The sequence below is a fragment of the Taudactylus pleione genome, unplaced genomic scaffold (genome assembly GCF_031769625.1).
Source record: "Taudactylus pleione unplaced genomic scaffold, aTauple2 ptg000017l, whole genome shotgun sequence".
NCBI lineage: Eukaryota > Metazoa > Chordata > Amphibia > Anura > Myobatrachidae > Taudactylus > Taudactylus pleione.
Genome location: NW_028284419.1, coordinates 11,877,501 through 11,903,449, shown reverse-complemented (window position 1 = coordinate 11,903,449; position 25,949 = coordinate 11,877,501). Strand labels below are relative to the sequence as shown.

General features: G+C 42.7%; 1 protein-coding gene across 1 annotated transcript in view; it reads right to left on the bottom strand.

Moving 5' to 3' along the window:
- Positions 1 to 25,949, bottom strand: part of LOC148540809 (uncharacterized) — a 236,858-nt gene that overhangs the window by 203,040 nt on the left and 7,869 nt on the right. The window contains exons 3-8 of the mRNA XM_088481969.1: positions 19,753 to 19,936; positions 15,935 to 16,159; positions 13,084 to 13,308; positions 12,801 to 12,981; positions 10,710 to 10,816; positions 2,545 to 2,766 (exon numbers count right to left, since the gene is read on the bottom strand). Of these exons, the coding sequence (XP_088338095.1) occupies positions 2,545 to 2,766; positions 10,710 to 10,816; positions 12,801 to 12,981; positions 13,084 to 13,308; positions 15,935 to 16,159; positions 19,753 to 19,936 (1,144 nt within the window). The remainder of the gene's footprint in view (positions 1 to 2,544; positions 2,767 to 10,709; positions 10,817 to 12,800; positions 12,982 to 13,083; positions 13,309 to 15,934; positions 16,160 to 19,752; positions 19,937 to 25,949) is intronic.

Here is a 25,949-nt window from a genome sequence, read left to right as displayed (position 1 = left end):
TTTCCCTTCCCATCCGCACCAATTTTTCTACCCCAATCCCTATTGTTGTGTGTTTTCCTATTGTGTTAGTCTGTATTCCTCATCCACACCAATCTGTCTTTACCCATCAGTTCATAGAAATTCCTTCACATTATTGTTTTATGTGACTCTTGTACAAAGGCTGTGTTCATGAGCTTTAATAATATATTGAGTCTTGACTGGAATATTTTGCTATTACCAATGCTCTGAATGAATTGTATTGTAAGTAATCCATGATAAGTATTTTCACTAGATATACAAAGAAACGACAGCAACCCAATTATGGGTTCCGAGTTACACCAAGTCCCGGTTTGGATCTTCCTGTGGTTCGGTAATCGGATTTAAAAACCAAACTCGGGCTTTGGATTACATGCTAACAGGTCACAATGACGTCAATTTAGCTGGGTTTCTTTTATAATTTTTTTAAAGAAATACAGAAAGTAGTTTTGCATAACCAAAACACAAGATGAATCTGGATCCAAAATCGAAACCAAAACACAGGGGTCGGTGCACATCTCTAATTTTCACTTATACTTTGCTCCTAGTCATTCTTAGGACATCCTCGCAGTTTTTTTTATCAGAAACCAGAAGCAACAGTAGGAACCGGAAATGTGCCACTAATGTAAGTGACAAAAGGCCTGATTCAGAGTTGTATGCAAACCCAATGGTTTATGTACATCTCTGATGTTTGGTGATCTGTGCATGTGCAAGATCTGTACTGCATATGTGCTGATCCCTGCCTGGGACAACAGTCGCAGTGCCCCCTAAGCTGCAGCATGACTGACATACTATAGTCGTTAGGGGGCAGGGAAGGGGCGATGACAGAAAGCATTTCTGAACAATGGGAGCATATCAGCCATGTTTTCTGGGCATGCAGGGACCAGTTGCTGTGTCCTTGGACGCAGCTTAACTTGCCCCAGAAGCGTGAAATACATGGCCATCCTGAGTAATCTAAGGGTTCTCAGACGACCGATGGTCACACAGATGATCCGATACTACAGGTGCCTCCTACTGCTTTTACATATTTTCAAACAGCAGCTGCATCCAAAGACACAGCTGCTGTGTGAGCTACAAGTATGAATCGGGCCCATAATGTGTTATGCTTGGACTATTCCATCTTGTAACTGGTCTTCTAGCCCCACATTAACCTGAAATTTAATACTAATTTCCTGTATTTAGGTGCCATATAAAGTGGCAATGTTTGCTATATGCTGTTGTCCTTCCCCCTGATGAAGTATACCAAATGAATTAAATGTGTTGAAATGTGGTGCATGTTTCCTGGCTCCTCTGGACATCTACTATAAATGGTTCTCATCTTGGAAGGTCCGTTTTTTCCCAGGAGTCTGTAATACTATTACAGCAGGACTATCTACAGATAACCTGGAATTACTGATTTACTGTATGATGTATAAAGACATCTTTATGTAATACATTTTGTTGTTCTTCTTTTATATATGTACTACACTATTGTTGTTCTATTTTGTATACTGTATCAAAGAGACATATTGTTATATAGAGGAGGTCATCTAATCTGGCTTGATGGCAGTGATAAGATATTAATTTTACGGGGTATTAAGAAAACTTAGGTTTAGGGAGCGGGGAGAGAGGGAGAGAGGGTTAGGGATAGGGGTAGTCAGAGGGGGAGAGTTAGGATACTGACTGGAAGTTGTTGGTATCCCAACCCTCTCAGGATGCCGCATCAGGATTCTGACTGCTGGGATCCTGAGCGTCAGCATATCGTTCCCAACCCCCTAGAGGATACCCATGCAAACATAGTGGTAACAACACAGGTAGGGGTTTTTGTCAAGATTTGAATTCATGACCCCAGTACAGCAATGCCTCATAGCACATAGATATGTCAATATGTTCCCCGCCACCAGCTTGGAATATGTATGTTAAATAATGTGGTTAATGTGACAGAAGTTCAATTCAGACACCTGTATTCTGCATTGTACTCTCTACAAGGTGGTTTCCGACACATTGTACATCACCAGCAATTGCCTGGTAGAGTATAGCACAGTATTCAGGCAGACTTGGAATACAAAAGCTACTATATATTCAGCACATTTTTTAAGTGATCTCTCGGACAATGTGGAGCACAAAGAGATACCAGTTCTTAGATAGAGTAAGTAGCATAATGCACAAGACATTATATAAAAATGCCAGTCCTTCTTCCGTGATAGTTTCCAGTAACAGAGTGCTGTATACAGTTCTGTATATTAAAGTTTTACCATTTTTGCCAACTATGCTATAATTCCTAATGTATTTTAGATTGAAGGGATCCTATTTCCAATGTTCCCATTGAAATACATAAGGGTTAGATGATGTCTTCACAAACATCATGTATTTTTTAATCAATACACACTATTGATACACATAACTCAGCACAGAAGGTTATTTTATAAACAAATGCTGTATAATGCAATGCCTACTTCAGTCTGCATTCTAGCAATGCTGTAAATTATGTATAGCACCATATAGTTAAGAGAAAATACTTGCATTCATTACATGCATACAGTACATTACCTCTGCTCTTCCAGGGATTGCCAGTCTAGATGATTTTGTTGTTGAGTCACTAGTGAAATTTACATGAGTATATATTTTTCCTTTTGGATCTTGCAATTTAATACTTGGTATATCAGTTTGCCAGGTGACTACAAAGAAAGTGTCATTTCCAACTGTATTATCAATTACAACAGTGTCATTCAAACACTCTTTAGCATTAAGAGTTGTTGCTATGCTTTCCAGCTAGAATGAAAAGATATGCAAAATTAAGTTCAAAATAAAATGTATGGATATATGTACTGTATAATATATATATTTACAAAAAATGCATACATTAAATACATAGTATTACTACTTTCTTAGATACTGTCATAGGGTCTGAATCATAGTCGCTTGCAATTCCCTTGCATCTGCAGCTGCATTGCAAGTTCAGGAAAAAAATGTGGATCTTCATCTGCATTCAGATTTGAGTGCATCTATGCAGTTACTGTGCCCCTATCCATCCACTTGTGAAAGTAGTCATCATCACTACCAATGTGTACCAACCCCAGGCTCTGGCACGTGTGTAGTTGCGAAATATACTGTACATTCGTAAAGCAGATTTAAGTGCCATAACTGAGTCATAATTGTTAAGGTTGTATGGTGTTAACATGAACATAGAGACCTACTGTATGTGACATCCCTGAATGATGTGGTTTGAGTTGAACCACCTCTTGAGTCTAGGAAAAGTGTAGTGGTGGAACCAAAGTCCCTCCTATACCCAGTGTTAGGTTTAGGGTGCAGGGAGGGGGGGGTTAGGTTCAGACACAAGCGGGGGAGGTTGGGTTAGGGTTGGAAGAGGGGGGGATTAGCATACCGACCAACGAGTGTCGGTATGTCAATTCTGTCAGGATACCAGCGCTGGGATTCTGACCGCTGGGATCCCGACTGCCGGCAACAAACCCAACCCTTCTAGAGTTAGCAATGATGTGAGTAGCACTGAAATTCCAGAGGTACTGTACATCAAAGCCAGGTGCTGTAGGACAGGCTTGTTAGCAAGATGAGAGTGCTGGAGCATCAGGGTCCACTCTAATGGAAATTCTTAGAGAATTATGTATGTACCAACCCCTGAGTACTGTGGGTGGTATACTTTCCTACTTTTCATTTCTCCTCTTCGGGAGAAGCTTAGAAAGGAGATGCAGATGACCACTACCCATGATCTCATTATTATCTCCCCACCTTGCCCACTTCATTAGGAAGGGCTGGGATGTGGAAGATTCACCCACTTTTTCAGAGGAATATGAATGGAAATAAATAAGTAGACAGTCAATAGGTCAACACCAGTTGATCAATAGGCAATAGGTCGACATGGTCAAAAGGTCATCAGAGACAAAAGGTTGATAGTGCAGAAAGTCAATAGGAATAAAATGTTGACAAGTTCAATTAGTCAACACACATGGTCAAGACATTTTTTTATAGTTATCAACATTTTAAGGTTAGGTGTTAGGGTTAGGCAGCTAGGAGAGGGTTAGGGTTAGGCTGCTGGAGTAGAGGGTTAGGGTTAGGCTGCTGGAGGGGAGGTTATGGTTAGGCACTAGGGTGAGGGTTAGGGTTAGGCACCAATGAAGTGTTAGGGTTAGGCACTAATGGCAGGATTAGGGTTAGGATTAGGGTTACATTTTTTAAAACAATGTGTCAACCATTTTTGTGTCAACCATATGTGTGTCGACCATTTGAACCTGCCGACCTTTTAACCAAGTCAACCTTCTGCACTGTTGACAATTTATCAGTTGACCTTTTGTCCCTGTCGACCTTTTGACCATGTTGACATCTTGCCTGTCGACCTCCTCAGGCTTTACATTGTTTTACATTTTACATTGTGCCATATCCTAACATAAATAACATACACATGTAAAGCCTGAGTTTAGTTTGAGAAAAGACAGGATGTGGTAATGTAAGTCCGCCTGTCAGATACAATATAAACTGGCATCTCTGTAGCCAAAATAGCTTTGGGTTGAGTGAAGCTAGATAATGTTCATTGCTCTCCCAAGGGAATACCATATAATTGGGCTATGAAATAAGATAAGAACGGCAAAGTAATATAGTCTGTTAAATATATCTAAATTAAGATCCTCTTGAATATGACAAGATTTGGCTGAATGGAATGGCACAGGACCTGACTCAGACCTGCTCACTAGCAAGCGATCGCTCGTTGCTGGTGATGTTTGCAAAAGTACGCATGTACGTTCGTATAGTACGCAGTGCGTGTACTCAAACTGTTACGAGCGATCGGGATATGCTTGCTCGCCCTGCAAAGACATCCCAGAGGAATGAGTGACAGGAGAGGCCGTTTGTGGGTGGAAACAGGGACAGGGCAGTAGTAATGGGGGAATGGAGTTGCGGACGCAGGTGTGCCTAAGTTTTTAAACGCCATTTCACAGGCATGTATAATTAACAGCCAGCGTCATAGGACATGTCACTTGCTAGAAATATACACTGAAGTGCTCGCAGTGCTTGCGGAAGGGTATAGTCAACCTCAAGCACTGCGATCGCAACCGATAGTGCTTGATGTACCAATGGTTTAATGCACTTCCTGGAGATAACATACGCAAGTGGGCGTCTTTAGACAGGCTGGTGGGCGCCTATAAACAAAAAGTGATCGCTCACCAAAACAAAGTGGGAGTGCTTATGACTTGCTCTGCGAGCGGCTGCCTTGATGTCACTTAGCCGATTTTCCATAAGCTCGGAGCGAGAGATCGCATCTAGCGAGCGGGTCTGAATGAGCTCCACAGTAAATAAGAGCCCTTAGAAAATATATTTTATTAAAACAATATGCTATTGACATGCAGAAATAATTAAGCTGTGGATATGTAAAGCTGATCATGGGAATACTATATAAACGGCTCCCTGGAGCGATTGGCTTATTATGACATAACTTAATATACGGCAGTGTATATGATTTTTTGACTGAATTACTTAAGCAAGTTATATGTTTAATCATGGTGGTATGGTATTCATTAATAGAACAGCTTAAGTAAGCTATATGTTCACACAGTATAGCTGAATAGGAGAAAAGGAATTTTCTGTGCAGCCGCACATATTCAGTCACAGAGCTGCGTGAGAAAGCTACACTTTTGAAACATTGTATCTAAGTGTTTCTGTATTATTGATACATTATATTCAATGTTTCTCTTTAGCAGCTGAGTGAAATGAGACAGTGAGAAATAAATGGAGCACATGTGAATACACTGCAAATACTCCAACAATTGCAGTGCTGTTAATATTTCATGTTTCTATACCCCGCTCCCACTCCTGAGACTTCTATGTCACACAGACACATCCCAGATGCTGTGCACAGCACTCCATGGGCCATTTTACCCTCTCGGCAACACGTGATGATATCAGGTGTGGGCTGTAGCCACACGGAAACGCATTGAGCATTACCACAGTGTACACCCCATATACCAGAATACATGGAGGATTATTATCACAGCACCCTGGACCAGGAAGTTGGAGTTTGGGACATTTAAAGATCTATCCAAGCTAAAGGACATCACCAAATGCGAGGAGTTCTTACCTAATGTCATCTTGGTAACGTTAAATCTATATCTACTGGGAATTATAACCGGGACTGATCAAATATTGCTGCTGGACTCAATGACTCTTAATAAAGTTGTGGGGGAAGCACTTTAAGCTGCTACTATGCTAATCACATTTGGAATACTATATGCTTTTATTGACTGTTTATATTTTACAATTAGTTTTTTTTTTTTTTTAATAAACTTTTCTTTGTAACCAAGCCATGTGTTTATGATACAGAATTTTGATGGTAATATTTAGTCTCCACAAGCACTGTATCATGGTTTTATATGGTATAATCTTGAGGAGCCTAACACTCTCCTCTTACAGCTGCTGACTGACAAGCACCACTCATATCCCTTTATACATTACAGATGAAGTGCATAGCAATCACCAAACCATCACTGACAAGAGTCTCTCAGCGTAGTAGCAACCCGCCGCCTTCCCACATCCAACAGCTCCTCCTTGATTTTCACACTGGATAACTGGAAAGACGTCATGATGTCTCTCTCTACAGCCATAGCGCCGTGCGAGAGCCGTGGGAGGGTGGAGCTCCCAGCATTCAGGACAGTTAGGTGCAATACTGCTAATAATCACCGCAGCCGGTGCAAATAGATATTATGGTGGAGGTTGGGGTCGCCCGCAGAGCCACCTGCACTCTGTGCGGCAGCACTGATTGCACCACCATAGTTATGGCCCTGGATGGATGACTAGGAGGTGGCAAGAAATGCACATATATATGGTTCGTTCAGTGGGTGTATTATGGGAGTGGCACAGTCCACTGCAAGCGGCTGCATTCACATATGCACAGCAGTAGGCATAAGAGGCCATGGTCAGACAGAGAAACTGCACCTGCCATAGTGCTGGTGCAATTTTCAAAGGTGCGAACGATGGTGGCGCATAAGGATGCACCAATCGGTATTACAGCACAAACTGAATTCTTTTTGGCAACATATTTGTATGCAAATATTTATTATGTGATTCTGACATATTGGGCTACGATTTTATAAAAAAATTGAGTTTAGCGCTAAACTAGCATTTTTTACACACTCGCAAATTAAATATGGTGCGACTATAGATAAACTGACATATTTCTTACTTTACTATTACTCACAAAAAATAATCTTGCATGCAGATGTTTTCCCATTCACAAGATAGGACTCGGGTAATGTAATGGGGTGAGTCTAGCCTGGGCAGGTCGGAATAGCACAGAAACATGCACATATCAATGAGATATGTGTAAAAAAACAGTTTAATAAAAAAAAAATGACATGCACTGGGCTCTGTAGAGCCTGACTTGGTTCTTAAAATACGGGGTTAAAAAGGAGTAGGGGTCCCCTGTATTTTCAGAACCAGCACAGGGCTTTGCTGAGCCAGTCCTGCTTGTAGAAATCCAGGGGACAAATTGAGTAGGGGTCCCCTGTATTTTCCATAACCAGCACCGGAATCTTTCTAGCGGGGGTGTAATGCCACAGCCAGGGGAACCCTTTCACTCGGTCCCCCGGTCAAAGCATTACACCTGATCGCCAATCAGCCTAGACTGGGAATCCCTGGGGAGGTGATAATCCCTTCAATAAAGTGGTCCCCCTCTCCAGGTCACCCCCAGGCCTGGGCTGATAGTCCGGGGCCATCCCCGGCAGCCCTGGCCAGTGGGTGCCAGGTTGATTGTGTACAAGTGTATTGTATAAAATACATTTAATAATATTGGCCCTCATTCAGAGCCGTACGCTCTGAGCAGAGCGCACGCTCTGAATGAGGGCCGCCCTCCATAATTATGGAGCGTCGTCCTGGACGCTCGTATAGCTGTGGGTCACCACCCACAGCCTATACGAGCGTGCAGTTTGATGGCCGCGATGGTCTTGACCATCGCGACCATCGCCACTGCGAGCCAGAGCCTGCGGTTGAGTTTTTCAACCGCAAGGCCCGGAGTGATTTTGGCTCTATCAGAGCCAAAATCACTCCCACTGACATCACTAGTGATGTCAGTGGGCCGGCTTCTGACGGTAGGCGTTCCCTTGGGAACGCCCCCGTCAGGGAGGCATGCCCCCGGCACGCCCACCAAAGGGGGAGTGCTGTCAATCAACATCGACAGCACGCCCCCTTTGATCAGACACAACGAGCGAAGGAAAGTCCTTCGCTCGTCGCGTCTGGCGCATGCGCACGACGGAGCTCCCGCCGTCGTGCGCATGCGCAGTGCACAACATCGACCCACTTGGGGGCAGCAACGGCCTCAATTTCACAAACTGGAGTCATGTTGCCGCCATTGGGAGAGAGGGAAGAGGCAGTCAGGGATGAGCAGTCATACTCCCTCCCCTATCATACTCCTTGTCATGCTCCAGAGTTTTGATATAAGAACTATGGAGCTCATTCAGAGTCGGTCGCTCACGACCGACTCGATGTTGCCCCACAGTGCATGGGCACAACGGAGCCGGCTCCGTCGTGCGCATGCGCGAGACCCGGCTAACGACGGGTGATCCGTCGTTAGGGGTCTCGTAGCAGACGGGGCGAGCTGTCGATGTTGAGTGACAGCTCACCCCGTTTGCTGGGCGGGCCGGGGGCGTGCCTGGCCAAACGGAGGCGTTCCTTTCGGAATGCTTGCTGTTTGGGTGCGGCCCCACTGACATCATCAGTGATGTCAGTGGGGAGCTTCCTGCACGATCAGAGCAGGAAGCTCCCTGGGGCTTAAGGTTGACGAGACCCTACCTTAGGGTCTCATCGTAAGCCCTGATGGTCGTGATGGTCTTGCCATCGCGACCATCACCCTTGTCGGTAGTTAGAGCTGTGGGTGTTAACCCACAGCCTAACGACCGACATGGAGGCGGCCGTTCAGGATGCAAGCAGCCGCCCTGTTTCAGAACGACCGCTTACATCCTATGACCGCCTCTGAATGAGGCCCTATATCTTTATACATGTGTGCCTCCCCACCAATTGACTTCACCACACGTCACTGGAAGAGGCCAGGATTTCTGTCGGCTGATGAAGATTTCTTGGCTTCTTTCCCACATCTGAGATGGCCAGCCTCCCTAACCCCATGATCACTCAGCCAGCCAAGGATCATGCAGATGATCTGATGCTGCATCCATGGACGCAGGTTGGATCATTAATACATGCAGGAGGCATGACACCTCCTGCTGTGTTGACATAATTGCAAGGACAGAATTGCTTGCATGCAGCTTTGCAATTCTATATACTACTGATTCACACCCTCTGTGCGCAGGCAATCAGGATGCATACACGATGCGACTCGGTCACTGTGCAGTACAAAAATTCATCTGCCAACTGCACATATATCGGCAATATATCCACCTCTGAATCAGGCCCTAAATCTACTGATAAGTGATGATGACATGGCCATGTCCTGTGTTGCATACAAAGGGACTATGGGCCTGATTCAGAGCTGGACGCTCTTTAAGAGCGCTCGCTCTGAATCGGGGCTTTTTTTTTGTTGCGGCCTCCTGGCCACTCGCTAAGCTGTGGGTGACCACCCACAGCTTTTGCGAGCGGCCAGGTGATGGTCGCGATGGTCGCGACCATCGCAACCATCAGGGCTTGCGACGAGACCCTTGTGGTAGGGTCTCGTCCGTCGCAAGCCCCAGAGAGCTTCCTGCTCTACAGAGCAGGAAGCTCTCCACTGACATCACTGTTAATGTCAGTGGTGCCTCCCACAAACGGCAGGCGTTCCTTCCTCCGTTTGTGTAGCCACCCCCCCTCCCCACCTACAAAACGGGGCAAGCAGTCGATCAACATTGACAGCCGCCCTTTTGTAGTGAGTCCCGGAGCAAGAGAATTTCTCTCTTGCTCCGGGGCTTGCCCATGCACGCGGCGTGCGCCGCGCATGCGCAGAATCCCACCAACAACCCACTTGCGAGCGCTATGCGCTCACGAGCGAGTCTGAATCAAACCCTATGTCATTTACCAGGTCATATAATATGGAACAATAAAAGCAAATATAATCCAGGTGCCAGGTGAAGAATTCGGCAACAAAAATCTCCCTAATACTGTAGCAACAACTAGCAGCTCACCTAGGAGCAGATGTAAATGTAATGAAAAAGCCGGAAACCATACTGAATGATAAGCTTTGGGTAGCTGGATTGAATCAGGAACAAGCAGTATTAATTTTCACTGACTGTTGGATTGTTGTGTCCCCGCTATTGGTGAGCATATATTGTGCCCCTATAGAAGATAAGAGATTCCTACATATTTTTAACCCTTTAGGAACCTTTGTAACATTCTTGCTTGCTCTGCCAATAACTGATTTTATCTGCACTTGAAGTATTGAATTATTAATTTTACGAACTTAATTGGTATTTTTAGTATAATTGTTTTTTTCATTTATTGCCACTTATTCTGTGTCACTGTTTACTTCTGGTAGACTATGCATGTTTTTCATTGAACATTATGTACTGTGATGTTTTACTAAAGGTAAGAATACACTTACTGATATGCAATGATTGACCTATGTGATCAGCGCTACCTCATTTTGTTGATTTGCTCAGTTATAATTTGGCCACCATTGTACTAAAAGGCCCCATTAGCTATTCTGGGTTCAAAATTAGGTATCTGTTAAACTTGATACAAAGGGATACAAATGTGATCATAATATACAGTTTTATATGGCAATAAATCACCTGTATAGCCTGTTTAGAGATATCTCCATTATCATTTGAAATTCCAGTGAAAGCATCAATCAAACCATTGGTGACTACATTGTCCGTGGCAAGAAATTGTTGTCCTCCTGTAAAATAAGTTTGTTATTTTTGTATTATTTTATGTTAATATGCCCCATATATCTTATAGACAATCTGAACCAATTTGAATTTACTTTAAGTGGTGGCTGACTGTTCTTGCAGGTAACCCATGAATTTCGCTCTTGAACAGCAACATGACTGAAATGTATTTTCAGAGACCTACAAATAAATACTGGTGTGTAACCCCAACATTTACTACCAAGGACCATTCCTCCTGTACCTCTTCTAGTCAAAAGGCTGCATTCCTCAGTCCCTGATTACAACAGTAAGCACACTGTGCTCCCTCTAGCAGGGCCTTCCTCAGGTGTGCACACAAATCCCCTTGTGGTTGCACTTTTCGTAAGCAGCGGTCGTGTGAAAACACGCAAATGTCACAGCCTCAGGATTTTGTACTGAGGTGCCCACTGGCTGTGTCTGAAATCCGCCACGTGCCTACTCAGACGTACCATCTGAGGCACCATCAATCCACTGAGCAACCCTATGGTCGCTCAGAATGGCCATTGGAAATAAGCCGCCAGAGCCATTTTGGCTGTGTACGAAGGCGCAGTCTCAGGCAGAGACATCCCCAAAACTGCTGCAATGCACCTGCGTTCCACCCACCAATACCCCACCCCCTGTTACCCCTCAAACGCTCCCTGATTGTCATCACACTTCATCCAAGTACACACTGTAACCACCATTGGCAAACTAATGACGCATGCGCAGTGCGACTCATACTAATGCACAGTATACATAAACGCCCAGATGTGCAAACATCAGCTTTGTATGCCCCTCTGAATCAGGCCCATAGTCACTGCACTAGGCAGCTTGATCACTGACAGAGGGTCCTAATGGGACAGTCAGAGCTGCGATCCTGGGTGGTATCCAGTGATGGCTGCATAGTGTGTTTACATCTTATCCTGTCCTTGGGGCAGGCTGGGCAGAGGAGGAGGTTGTGGAGCAGGGGAACATGATTCACAAGAGCCAGACCCATTCTCCAAATTTTTGGATATCCAAACACTTGATGTGGCTGTGGTCCACTTCAGTACTGCCTATGTAGCCATGATTTTTATTATAAAGGAAGGGAATTGGTACAGTGTTACAGGGCTCTCGTAGCATACAGAAGCCCAGTACAGTGTAGGGAGGCCATTGACCATTGATGGTTAACAATCATCAATGGTTTGTCATGGATGTAGAATATATGGATAGTGTGGACATCATAGAAAGAGAGGTAGAGGAAATGTACCAGTCATCTTACCTTTTCAGCCCTCCTCATATCTCATTGCTGTACACCTGTGTCTTTACCAGGGTTGTTGAGAGGGAGAAGCAGGTACTAATTACCCGGGCTGGGGCTTGCTGGAGGGGCCTGGCAGGGGCCAAGGTCCAATGCTCCCCCCCTTCCTCTTACCTCACAGAAGCCCAGCACATGCTGCTGTGTGCTGGACTGCAGTGGGAGACTGCTTACTACTGGTGAGCAACAGCCGCAGCAGTCTCCTATACCTGTCGGGGAGAGCGATCACACTGATTGTGCTCCCCTGGCTTTGAGCCAGGCTGAGGGGTACACAGCACCCCCTCCCCAATGTGCAGCACCGCTGCAAACAGGTTTTCTCTTTCTTTATCTTAAGGCTCCCATGATTGGGCCACGCCACCTTCCCCAGGGCCCGACACTGCTCTCTATGCCCTGCTCTTTACCAGTTTACCTGAATACATCACAAATACATACAAGTTTGTTACAAACAGACATTGTGCTGCAGAAAGCACAGGAAAAAGGTGAGGCAGGGGAGGAAAAGAAGTGAATTAGGTTGGAGGAATAAGAAGCACAAGGAGAATGGGAAGTTTTGAGATGAATGAGGATCATCCGCAATAGTGGAGATTGAGTTAGGTGGTTGCAAGAAACAAAACTATGGCCATTTTTCTTTACATATCTTTCATTTGCAAATAAGCAATTAAAACAAAACTAGTTGAATGTTTTGTAAAGAAGATTCAACTCACCTGTATTTATTATTACATCCTTTAGTTTTCTGACCCAATCTGGTCCCAGAGTGATGAAATTAATAACAGCCCCACTATCATATATTTCGGGAAAGCAGCGAGTGGGGTCATAATTGTCCTCTCCATCTGATAACAATATTATATCAGTGCCAGCTGACGATCCATCAAAGTTTTTATTAACCTATTATAAAACTTTTTAAATTGTATTAGAAGTAATAATACCAAGCTTAAAACAATTGTTATAATTACTCACTTGTCTTTATTAGTTAATTTGGCAAATTACCTCTATGCCTTTTAAGATTCCAGAACATATATTTGTTCCTCCATTTGCTGTTTGTGGAAGAAGGGATTTCAGTGCCTGTCGCTCCACATCACTTTTTATTTGCAACAACTGTGAAGTGATGGTAGCAGAATTTTCAAACGTAACAATTCCAACGTAAGATCCTGCTTCGATTATCTCAATAACAAATATTTCTGCCGCCTGGTATAGTCGCTGAATACGACTTTGCTAAAGATTGAATGAAATTCATTTTAAGACATTTCTACAAACCAAACACTGCAAACACTGTTTTTCTCCTGAGGAAGGAGTAGTTGTCACATTTAGGATTTTGCCTCCCTAGATGATTGTTGATTTGTGGTCCTGTCTCTGATGTACTCCATCTCTATTGAATTATGCACCAATGTTTCATGTGTACGCAAGAATATATATATATATATATGTATATATGTCTATATATATACTTATATACTGTATATATCATACATCATCTGCACTCACTAATTATGCTTCAAACTGTATATTTACTTAAATTTGTCAAGCGGGCCAACTATGCCAAAGTATTCCCTATTGGCCAGTCTCTATACTATAACATCCCATTAATTGATATGTTCTGTCTCTTTAAGGTCATGAGCAAGCAGACCTAAACTCATGCTAAAAGCATAGTTTGTGTATAAAATCTGTGTGATCCCCGGTGGCAAAGGTTTTTTGCAACCAGAGTAGGGACTGGTCAGAAGGGAAGACTTTGATGTAGATGGTGGGCTTGACAAATTATTGCAATACTTGGGAACAGAGCATGAATGCAGAGCATGTATGATTTTCTTTATTTAAATAGTGTGGTCACATAACCTAAAGCACCATGGATAGTTGATTGCTGTGGATTAAAGCCATATATATATATATATATATATATATATACATATATATATATGGAATCGGTACCTAAGTCCGGCGGTTCAAATTCCGATGCCGGAAGACCGGTATTGCAAGATCCCGACAGGTAAGTATTTTTTACTATACCTAACCCTCCCCCCCCTTAACCCTAACCCTTCTTTAGGGGTGCCTAACCCTAACCTCCTGTTACATGTGCCGCTGCGGACCTGGACTCTGGCTGCTGCGTGCAGCTACTCACCTGTTGGTTGTCTCATTAGCCGACCTCAGCCTGAGGGTCCAATCACAGGAGACCTCTCCCTTCATTAGGGATTCAAGTCAGTTCCTGCCTGCCGGTGATATTACTAAGTTTCTGCACCTAGTGGATGTTCACGTGGTCTCTGAACGTTGTGCAGTTCCTTGCTCCTAAACCCTTACTCCTGTGTCCAGTATCCTGCAATTGTATACCTTTGCTCCCAGATTCAGTCCTCAGTGTCCTGTCTCTGCCAGTCCTGTTCCTGTGTCCTGCTGGATGCAGCCAGAGTCCAGGTAGCTTGGATAGCAACTGAGAGCCAATGAGGTAGAGAGCTGCAGCGGCACATGTAACACATCCCCTCCTACTGCCTAACCCGAAACTCCCCCTGAGAGTGCCTAAACCTAACCCCCCTCCCCGTACCCTAAACTTAACCCTCCCAGGGGGTGCCTACCCTTACCTCCCCCTGGGGGTGCCTAACCCTAACACCCCCTTCCCCTAGCCTGACCCTTACCCTCCCAGGGGTGTCTAACCCTAAGTCCCCCACGGTAGCCCCTAACCTAACCCTCTCCCCCCACGGCTGTCCGCTCCTGCCACCCTGCTTATCTTCACTCGGTATGCCGGGCGTCAGGATCCCGTTGTAGGGATAATTATAGGCGTTGGGATTTCGACGCCTATCATTAGTCTCCTGTTGGGATTTATATATATATTTGGGATGTAGTGAGGAAGCCGGCGGTCGGTATGACTACATACCAAAAATATATATATAAATATATATATATATAAGAACATGGCGTCCGGCTCTCCCAGTAATAAATAAACTTGACCCAGTGCCTGCGTAATATTAGTTCATACTCATCCACCAGATGCGGCACTCGTGGCTAATATTAGGGCTCTTAGGTCTAGTTACATTCGGCTTAATCAAATAATCCTGTAATTTACGGCCACTTTTATAGCTAGCCATTAATTGATTTTGTAATGGCCTATACATTTATACCAGTACTATTTCATAGTTTATTTTATATATCATTTATTAATTTAGATGGTATAGTGTTTATGTGTTATCTATACTTCTATTGTATTACACAACATAGTAATGAGTTTGCGCTTTATGAAATTAATTTATTGGATTCTTAAGATATTTATACATATTATGGCAGTGCTTTTGCTGCTAAAATGTAATCTGTTTAGTTATTACTATATACTGTTGTATTCAGCGCTATTGACAATCTAAGTATGATGCTGTGCCCATTATAGCACAACAGATGACGTGCGCTTAGTTAATAATACATCCAACTGTCTGTTTATGTAATTTCTTCCATTTTGTTCTAATTGTTATTTTCAGTATCCATGGTGATGGGCACTGAACTGTCTGAGTGATGATGTAACGCAGTGTGCGCCGTTGGTCTGGGTGAGTGGTTCCGCGACCGGCTATGATGCACAAGTTTAGGTACGGGTGATGCTATTTAAGGTCGGATCTTTGTTGTTTTACTTTAGCCTGATGATAGTGACGGTGTAGCAGAGGTACTGAAACGTTGCTGTGTACAATATATTTTTTAAAGTTGGAGTCAAGTACCACGAGTGCCGCATCTGGTGGATGAGTATATATATATATATATATATATATACTTTTATATATATATATATATATATATATATATAATGTTATGAAATATTTTCTTTTTAACAACCTTTTGAGTTTAGGTCATTTGCAGTAGGTAAATGGGAACTTACACCAGACATACTTCCAGACACATCGAGCACAAGAGTGACCACTCTGTCTTTATACTGTATAAGTGAGATTGATGGAACAGGAATGCTGTTGTTTTCCATTGGAGGAGTGGAGCTTATATCAGTGGAGTTCCTGATGACATCCCATGTACTGCGATGGTTACACATCCTGTTCTGTAGAGTTGGAGCTTCAATATTATGATTACTGGAATTACAGAATTCTGATACCTAGGGAGAAGAGGATAAATAAACAAAGGGCCATTTGGTTAAAATTAAAATGTCATAAAAAAACACAAACTTATGGTGCATACACACGGTCAGATTTTTCCTTCAGATCTAAACGATAACGATTTAAAAATCATCCAGTCGTTCATATCTGAAGGAAAATCTGACATATCTGACATGCCTGAACGATGGACGATGAACGATGCGCGTTCCCGTTTGTTAGATAACGATATCTGATATCTGATGTGTTTGCAGTCAGACTTGGACGATTCCATTCATTTTATTGCAGTCAAAAATCGTTCAATCGTTCAAATTGTTCAAAACTTTGGTAAAATCGTTCAAATCGTTCAATCGTTCATCTGACAAATCTGACCATGTGTATGCTCCATGACCTTGCAGACTGTGGGGTCATTGTGATAAGGAGACACTCAGAGGCACAAGCACTCAGGCACTCAGAGACCTTGCAGAAAAAGATGCATGGAAAAAACTATTTCCGTGCATATGCAAGTGTCAGTACTTACAGTATGTCATGCTGTATCATAGAGATGTGCTTGGTAGTGTTAGCAGTAGTATATATATGCTTAATTGAATTACTGTATTTGTACACAACATAATAATGTAAGGACATGCCATGTGAACAAGAGAGAATATAGACTTGACAGTAACTATGAAAGTCACATTTCTTTCTAAAACTTGTAAACTTCTAAAACTTGTATTCCTTTCAAAAATGCAATATTTGCAGTACTCATATTTAATAATGAATAAGGACCTATTATTAATGATTCTAAAAGGAATTTAGTTAAATTAAGACTACCTTCTAAGACTCATGGCAAATTAGGATCATGACACAAAATTGACAATAGATTTGCTGTCCGTACAAAGAAATCACATTAGCATATTGTCCTCCAGTATACCTGTGCACTATCCCATTGCACAAATTGATTCCTGTCAAGCTGAATCACATACATGAATGGTACACAACACAACCTCTACTACAACTGCTTAAGATTAAAGCTGGGTACCCGGACAATATGTCAGCCCATCGAGTGATGTAATGAGAGAAGGAACAATCCCTCATTTCTTCCTTCATGTGATATCCTCCGGTTGGCTATGGAGCATGGCCGACTGGATGATATTACATGTGACTGTGGGAGAGCACAGATAGTCAGTACACACTGGACCATATGTCATTCCAATTTCGCCGGAAACAACATATCGGGCCGACATCGTCCTAGTGTGTGCCAAGCTTAAGATATAACTCAAAGCAATATTTATTACTACATGAGAACAATATTTGTGCTTTGTTTGTTGCAAGTAACATACAGTAACGACAGGACTGTGAGAGCGATTCAGAGATGGACCATATGCACATGGCAGTTACATCTTTGGATGAGGCTGCAAATACGCTAAAGGTGTAGGAGGCATCTGAGGGGAAGAGACTCTTTCATCCGGCATCGCAGATCTGAGTGCTGCGTCCGAAGATATAGCATCGGATCACCAGTTGCAATTGTCGCAGCCATAGGCCATCTGAGTAAGTCTCAGCTCACTCAAAATGACCGCTGGACACAAGGGTGACATGCCACCATTTTGTAAAATGGTCAGCGTCGCAATTCCCACTCTGCCCCCAGAGATGACCACAGCATATCAATCAGCATGTGGCAACACCCATTCTGTATATGCGCAGAATGGGACACGCGCAGTCCACCCGACATCAGATGTAGAATGCATCAAAATAACCTGAGAAATTTGACACCTTATACTTTGTAGTCTCCAGTTACTGCTACATTCATAAAGAGCATTTAGAGGAGAATTATCATTGAAGACATGAATATGCATGAAAGGCTGGGGACGAGATGCAGTCTATGTAACTGACAGGGACATGAAGGCTTGAAGTTTCCTCTAGTGAGCAGTAATGTTCCTAGATTGAGTCATATAAATGTTAATGAGCCCTTACTGTACTCAGCCTATTCTTGCCTGCCCTTCCTTCCCCCGTTCTGCTTCTCCAGATGTAAGGAGTCACATGTCAATGATGTGCAAAAAGCTATATGTGCAGGTAGGAGTATACTTATTCGTGTGCAGTATTGAAATGCGTTTCTTATGCAAGAAAAAAATCTACATCCAACTCTAAATGAATGGCTTTATTTTACTACAATAATGTAAGTCATAACATCTTCTGCCAGTCTATATGCACTTATAAACCCAACAGTCATTTGATCACTGAGAAAGCTGAAATGGTTGATCATGTGACATCACTTAGAAGGGTAAACAGAATGTGACTGAGAGGTAAATGTATTGGGGGTCTGTGTACTAAGCAGTGATAAGTGACAGAGTGAAAAGTGATAAGTCTGTGATAAGTGCCAGCCAATCAGCTCCCAACTGTCATTTTTCAAACACAGCCTGTGAGATGACAGTTGGAAGCTGATTGGCTGGCACTTATCACAGACTTATCACTTTTCACTCTGTCACTTATCACTGCTTAGTACATAGACCTTTTAGTCTTCTAAAGAGCGAATAAGTGGAGAAGTTGCAACCACCCGCTGCATTGCAGAGCGGCAGGTGAATTGATGCCTTGCACATGCGTACGGCATTTACACAGTGCGGGGGAGAGCCTGGGGGAAGCCCAGTGTCCCTTGGTGAAGTGGATACACTGACTAGTTTCCCCTCTGCAAACATAGCAGAGCACAGTATCGACTTCTATCACATGAACTTTCTGGTCAAGAAACACAGGTGTGCCTGTCCGTTTGAACACCGTTGCATGGGTGTGCATAAATTAGTCACTGCGATTAAATGCGTAGCTTGGGAATTCACTGCATGCGACGAGATTTGTAGCTTCTGTGGCTGGTCAGACTTGCTATAATTGTGCATGACGGGCCGATATGCGTCGATGGTACCTATGTATACGCAGGAGTGAGAGGTAGTACGGATGTGAGAAAGCAGCAATGGGCGTCTCCATGCCGGCTGAGCTGTGGCGGGCATTAGCATATTTTTGCAACTGTGTTCCAAACAAAATCACAGCTGCGATCGCAATTGTGATTCGTACTGAATCAGGCCCTTAGAACTGTATCAAGCCCTAGCTTATGTACCTCCATTTCATTTCTTTCCTCTGAAGTTACTATCACCGTTTCTGACATTGCCAGTGGATATGTCCTGGATATATATTTCAAGTACAGTAAAGTGGTAAAACCATTAAATCACTGCATTATATCCAACTTACCAATATGGGATATGTCATATACCAATTTGATTTTGTATTAGGCAGTACATATTGTTTACCAAAACCTTTTGACCTATTTGTTTTTTAGAGTGTTGAGATATTGTTGTTTATTGATGTACAATATACGTTATGTGCACAATTTCATATATATATACATATATATATATATACAGTATATATAAATATTTTAAAAGCCTGAGAGAAGTCTGATGCTACAGTATATAAGGGGCATGTGGGGGGTCTTATGGATATTATAAAGGGTGCGTGGAAAACAAGTGGGCCTTGGAAGCCTATTTTTCCATGTTTGGTCTCCCTCATGTAAAAAGCTGGCTACCCCACTGGTCAGTAGATAGGCATATTATTAAGATAAAGTAATACTTACAGATGGTAATGCTTGCAAATACATTATTGAGTGTTTGACAAACTGCTTCTTGTCATGCAGAAAAATGCAGCCCTCCTCATACAGGCCAGACTTAGAGTCAAAATAGCAAGGCCGCATAGTACAGGAATTTCCTTGGCACTGTCCTGTGCTCTTTACATTAACTCCAAAAATATCACGTGAACACCTAGCACAGGAGAATCATGTGAGAAGACTGGCAACATTGGACTACAGATAGCAATACAAGCAATCTCTGTTTTGTCACTTACTTGCAAATATTAAAACAATGTAGTTCCTGAAGATGCAACCTTTATAGCTTTCTTTCATATGGGATGTATTATGAAAAAGTGGCATTGTTTTAAAGTACTGTAATATATATATATTTTTTTTATTTTAACCTACACATTCTTTATCCTACATATTGAGTGAAAATAGTATTACTCATTTTTAATGGTTTGCAAAGAAATCTCAAAATGACAAATGCACATACTTCCTTTCACTTAAGCTTAATTGTAGTAATGGATATGTTGGCTGGGCTTGCCTAGGGAAGCCAGTAGTACAAATGTGTCCAGTTACATCTTTGCCGATGGCGCTACAAACATGCGCATGCATCATGCCATACGTGGTGCGATTTGCTGAGTACGCAGCAATGATGTAGCTGTACACATCTGTATATACATATGAGAATAAACCACCTGTTTCTTTGTTCTCCTTGAACTCTAAGGATACTGGATATATATATGTCATCATTTGTTACAACAAACCGATTGTGTTTTAATAATGTACCAGGTACATTAGTGCGGTTCTTTTATGTTTATTTAATTTTCATTGCTTGTACTAAGGATACTGGATGCCTCCATGTAAGTAATACAATGTTATATATGGTTTTGACAAATTATTTTGTATATAGGTTCAGGTAAGTTATCAGTTATTACCACATCATTGAATAATACAAGTAAGGATACATACTTTAAATGAACACATTATAACTGAATCAGAAGGTAATGCAATATACTGTATATGTAGAATAATGACATAGAGTAAACACTTACAGCCCATTAATACCAAAGTCTAGGGATAATCCTTAGGCAAGTGGATCCTTTTGTGTGTCCTTTGTTTAGTAGGAACTATTGTGTTCAAAGTCCATCTTATATTTGTAGAAATTTGAGATAAAGATGCTCCTTGCCAATTAAGATGCTGACCTCCTTTGAGAACTAAATTAATTTAACAAATTCGTAACTACCTCTTTAGTTTTAGTAACTTTGTGCTCCAAGGCATAGTTTATCTGTATTTCTTTCTTGGAAGCGTTGTCCTTTGCAAATATATTTATGAAATCCAAATAACATAAAAGACTTTAGATGCTCCTATTCTCTGTCATTTGTTAGGCTATATGAAACTCCCAGTTGTTTCCTTTCCTCTACTCCAGCATTTTACTTTCTGGGCATATTAGTTCCTGTAAAAGTATGCCACAGCGGAAGAATTAGGCTATGCCTTTGTATTAGATTAGGGTACTCTTTATATGGCACATATCCAGTTTCTGGTACAACGGCACCTATTTTACTCTCCCAGCTCTGCCCTCATGCTGGTACATAAAGAACCTGCCAAGTATACTCTCTAGATCGCTATCAAATACTGAACATTCTAGCTCTCAAGATCAGTGTATCTTCCTCTCTATAGCAGTAGCAGTGCTGCATAAAGTCTCCTCACTGATGGCCATGAGCAGTGCTCACTACCCCCTGTATGCTATTTTAAATCGCAGCTGACAGGGCACTGCTAGGATTCCACAACTGCTGAACCAGGACACCACCAGAGCCTTCCTTACATCAGCTGAGCATAACATAACTGACCCTCTTCTGAGAGAGGCCCCGCTTCCTTGAAATGACAGACACCTCAGCTGTCTAAGAACTGCCATCTAGCTGCTTCCCTCGGCTGACACTGCTGCCCACTGCTCCTACCATGAATGACAGCCACACACTGGTTTGGGCCCCCACTGGCTTCACAGCTTCTCCTGTGACAGACTCCATCTCTGGCTTCACACCCCTGCACCTGGCAGCCTGTCCACAGCTCAGTTGCTGCTCAAGATACAGGATAGTGAGCACTAAAGGGAGGGATCTGTAGTCTGCCTGTCAGTTGTGCTGACAGCTATTATATACCACTCTGAACCTAGCCCCTCTTTCTCTGGCAGAATCAAATCACTCCCAGCTGTATCACTCAGCCCCCTTCTGCAACTATCACCAATGTTTGTGAAATGTATATGGGTAGCACTAAAGTCCATTGCCATCAAAGGTATCTGACATGCACAGGGTACATACATTTCCATACAGCAATTATATTTGTATACATAAATTACTTCACTATATAATATTAATTTAGGGCCTGATTCAGCAAGGATCGCTATTGCGATTGCAATAGCGAATATGCTCGCAGTTACACTACAAAGATATGCTAATGATTGCAATTGCAATGCCATATGCAGTCTAACATAAGGACGCCCCCTTACCTTATACACATCTGTAATACTTAGCAAGTTTGTGAAACCATCGGTAACATTGAGTAACATCGGAGCCACACACACACTTGCAGACCTTACTCAGAAATTGCTAACCTCATCACATGCAGTGTAAGTCCAAGCTGTGTATGGCATCACAATGGCTAATTTATGCACGCCTCTGCAATGGCCTTCAAATGCACTGGCACGCATGCACTTCACCAACCATTTCCAGTCAATCACTCTGTGATGAGTCTGCGTAGTTACCGCAATCGATTTCTGTGATGTATGTACAGAATGCAACAATCGGCTGATGGCGTGCGTAATCATAATAGCGATCCTTGCTGAATCAGGCCCATAGAACCAAATATATTTTACGTCATCTTTCATGGACAAACATCATCTTTCATTGACTTTTGTCCAGGAATTAAGATGTTTTTCCATGAAAGATGATGTTTTGCCTCTTTCTGAGACCCGATTTTTGGCAGGAAAAATCCAAACTTGGCGGGGAAATCCGAACTAATCCGAGCCGGCACATCCCTAGTTTTTAATAACAGGGGCTAGGTTTAAACTCTTTTACCCCTTTTACAACAGAGCTAAAACCTGGGTTATTGCAGGGTTAACCCGGGTAGCTCCTTGATGTAAAAGGGGGCATGGTTGGATTCCTGGGTCGAGTGACCCGGAAATCCAACCCAGGTAAATTGCAGGGTTTAGCATGGGAATATCCCATGAAACCCTGCAGTGTAAACGGCAGAATCCTGGTCACGGTGACCTGGATGGTGCCGCATGCCTGCCAATTGGCTGGCTTCAGTGGTGCTATGACGTCATCTCCAATTGCCCACTTCAACGCTGGAAAAGTCGGGTCCGGTGTGACCGGCGCCAACTCAGGAATATCCTGGGTCGGCAACGGGGAAATTCCGGGTCTAATCCGGATTGGAACCCTGTTCCAAACTCCGGATCAGACCCGGATTTTCAGTATAAAAGCAGTATTTGTGTGTAAAAGCAGATCCCTTATACTTGTTTATATTTCTATCATCACTGACCCACATTCTACTCAATCTCACCCTCCTGTTCACTGTTGGGAAGTAGAAGTGGGCCATATGATTCTAACACATTTTATACCTGCAAAGCATTATTATAAAGCATCCTCCAGATAGGAACATTTAACCCATTTGGGTTCAGAACTTAAAACTGTGGCCCGTATTCAATTAGAGGCGAAAAGCCACGATCGGCAAAAAGTTTTGCCTAATGCCGCTTTTCGCCTGTCTGCAACTTATAGTATCTCCAAATTCAATTCCAGTTCGTTTTCGCCTAAGCGAAAGCTCAATGCATTTTACTAGGCGAAAAAGTATCTCCTATGAATAGTAGGTGAAAAGAAGTGTAAAATCTTTATTTTGGGGTACAAACGTGGGGAAGGGACTCAGGAGCTCATTCAGAGTCGGTCGTGAGCGCTGAGCGCTGACGACCGACTCGATGTTGCCCCACAGCGCATGCTCACAACGGAGCCGGCTCCGTCGTGCGCATGCGCGAGACCCGGCTAACGACGGGTGATCCGTCGTTAGGGGTCTCGTCGTAGCAGACGGGGTGAGCTGTCGATGTTGAGTGACAGCTCACCCCGTTTGCTGGGCGGGCCGGGGGCTTGCCTGGCCAAACGGAGGCGTTCCAGTAGGAATGCTTGCCATTTGGGGGCGGCCCCACTGACATCATCAGTGATGTCAGTGGGGAGCTTCCTGCTCGATCAGAGCAGGAAGCTCCCTGGGCCTTAAGGTTGACGAGACCCTACCTTAGGGTCTCGTCGTAAGCCCCGATGGTCACGATGACCATCGCGACCATCACCCTTGTCGGTCGTTAGAACTGTGGGTGTTAACCCACAGCCTAACGACCGACATGGAGGCGGCCGTTCAGGATGCAAGTGGCCACCCTGTTTCTGAGCGACCGCTTGCATCCTACGACCGCCTCTGAATGAGGCCCTCAGAACCCTTGGGACAGCCCCCCAAAGGACAAATCAGCCAAAAATACTTTTAAAAAAACCTAAGTACAGGTTGAGTCTCCCATAAAAAGTACTTTCATTTTTGGAGTGAAAAAGTAAATGTGGGGGGACAGGCATAAAAACTAGCGAATAGACTTCTTGGGGTCCCCAAGTATGGGTCAGGTGTTTTGGGGATTGCAGGTGCTTGCAGCAGGTGGATTTCTCATATTTTTTTTAAAGTTCTTTTTAGAGACATACAAATATGCTAGCACCCATTTTGACGTACCCTAAATTTGCCTGGAGTACTTATTTTCACCTAAAAATACTGCTTTATGCCATTATTCACCACTTTAACAAAGATGCTAAAAGCAAGCAATTAAACCAACTTAAGTACCCCAAATAGCTTTATTAGAGCTATTAGTACACATGCATATTTATTTCCTATGTCAGAGCAACTTTTTGGGGGGCACAGACTGATTTCCCCATTTCTTTCAGTACTTTCCACCTATTCCGCATTTGCCGACTCCCGTTTTCGCCTGCTTTGGAATTGAATAAGGAAAAAAGCGGGAACACGCAAGAAAAGTTTTTGCCTCTAAAACTGGCAAATGGAAAGTCAGAGGGCGAAACCTATCCGACTTTCCGCCTCTAATTGAATACGGGCCTATCAGAGTATTTGTGCAAATTGTGGATACTGAATTTGAATATATGATTGATATTTATATGTGCAATTGAAAAATATACTACACTATCCCATAATTTCTCTAATTTCACCAATTTTAATATCGTCTATTGTATATTTTATCTTAGTACTTTCACTATACATGCTTTTGAACTGCAATCATTAAACCCAGCCATTATATCCAGTGATTAACAGGATAGCATCCTAACCAAATATTGGCAATCACTCTACAACTGGCTGGTACATTTATTGCTTTTTACATTTGTCTGTATTTGCAGCTTTTGCACTCTTATCAATATGCCATTTGACCTGTATATATTGTGAGCAACCTCCCCCCTTCCCTATCTTTTTGTTTTTTATATTCTGTACAAACCACTTTATATTCCACCATCACAAATTGAACTTGACTTAATATTTTTTGTATTTGTGATCCACAGCATATAATTGAACTGTTTTGTATCTTCTCACATCTATCAATAAATTGTGTGTCACCACTTACATAACTCACTGTAGAGTGTCCTTTTTAATATTTGTACCTTTACTAGAAAAAGACTCCTAAGTAGACAAAGTAAATGTTTTTCCCCTTTTTAATGCATATCAATAAAATGTAATGTTTTAATGAAACAATTACATTACAATCAAAAGAGGGCCCCAACAAAAAGAGTTCTTTCTTTCTCCTTTTGTTTATATAAGTTTTATGTCGGCAAGCTTCCCAGAATCAAAGAATGAGAAAAAGTACCCATCAGTTTTCTTCACCAGCGACCAATCCAGGATATCCTTGTGGAAGGTTTTGCTTTCTTTCACAAAAATAGGTAGTTGGGAATTTAATTTTTATATATTTTATTCTATGTATATTATTTTAATGCTAAAGTGTTGCATATCAAATTAATCAATTCAGTCTTCTGGGGCATCCTAATCAGATTTCCTTGTGACTAAGATGCATTTTCACCAAAAAAAAAGACTCCTGGTGCTAGCAGAGTCTCACAGGACCTTGCCTGGTGCTAGCAGAGTCTCACAGGACCTTGCCTGGTGCTAGCAGTCTCACAGGACCTGTCACACTGAAA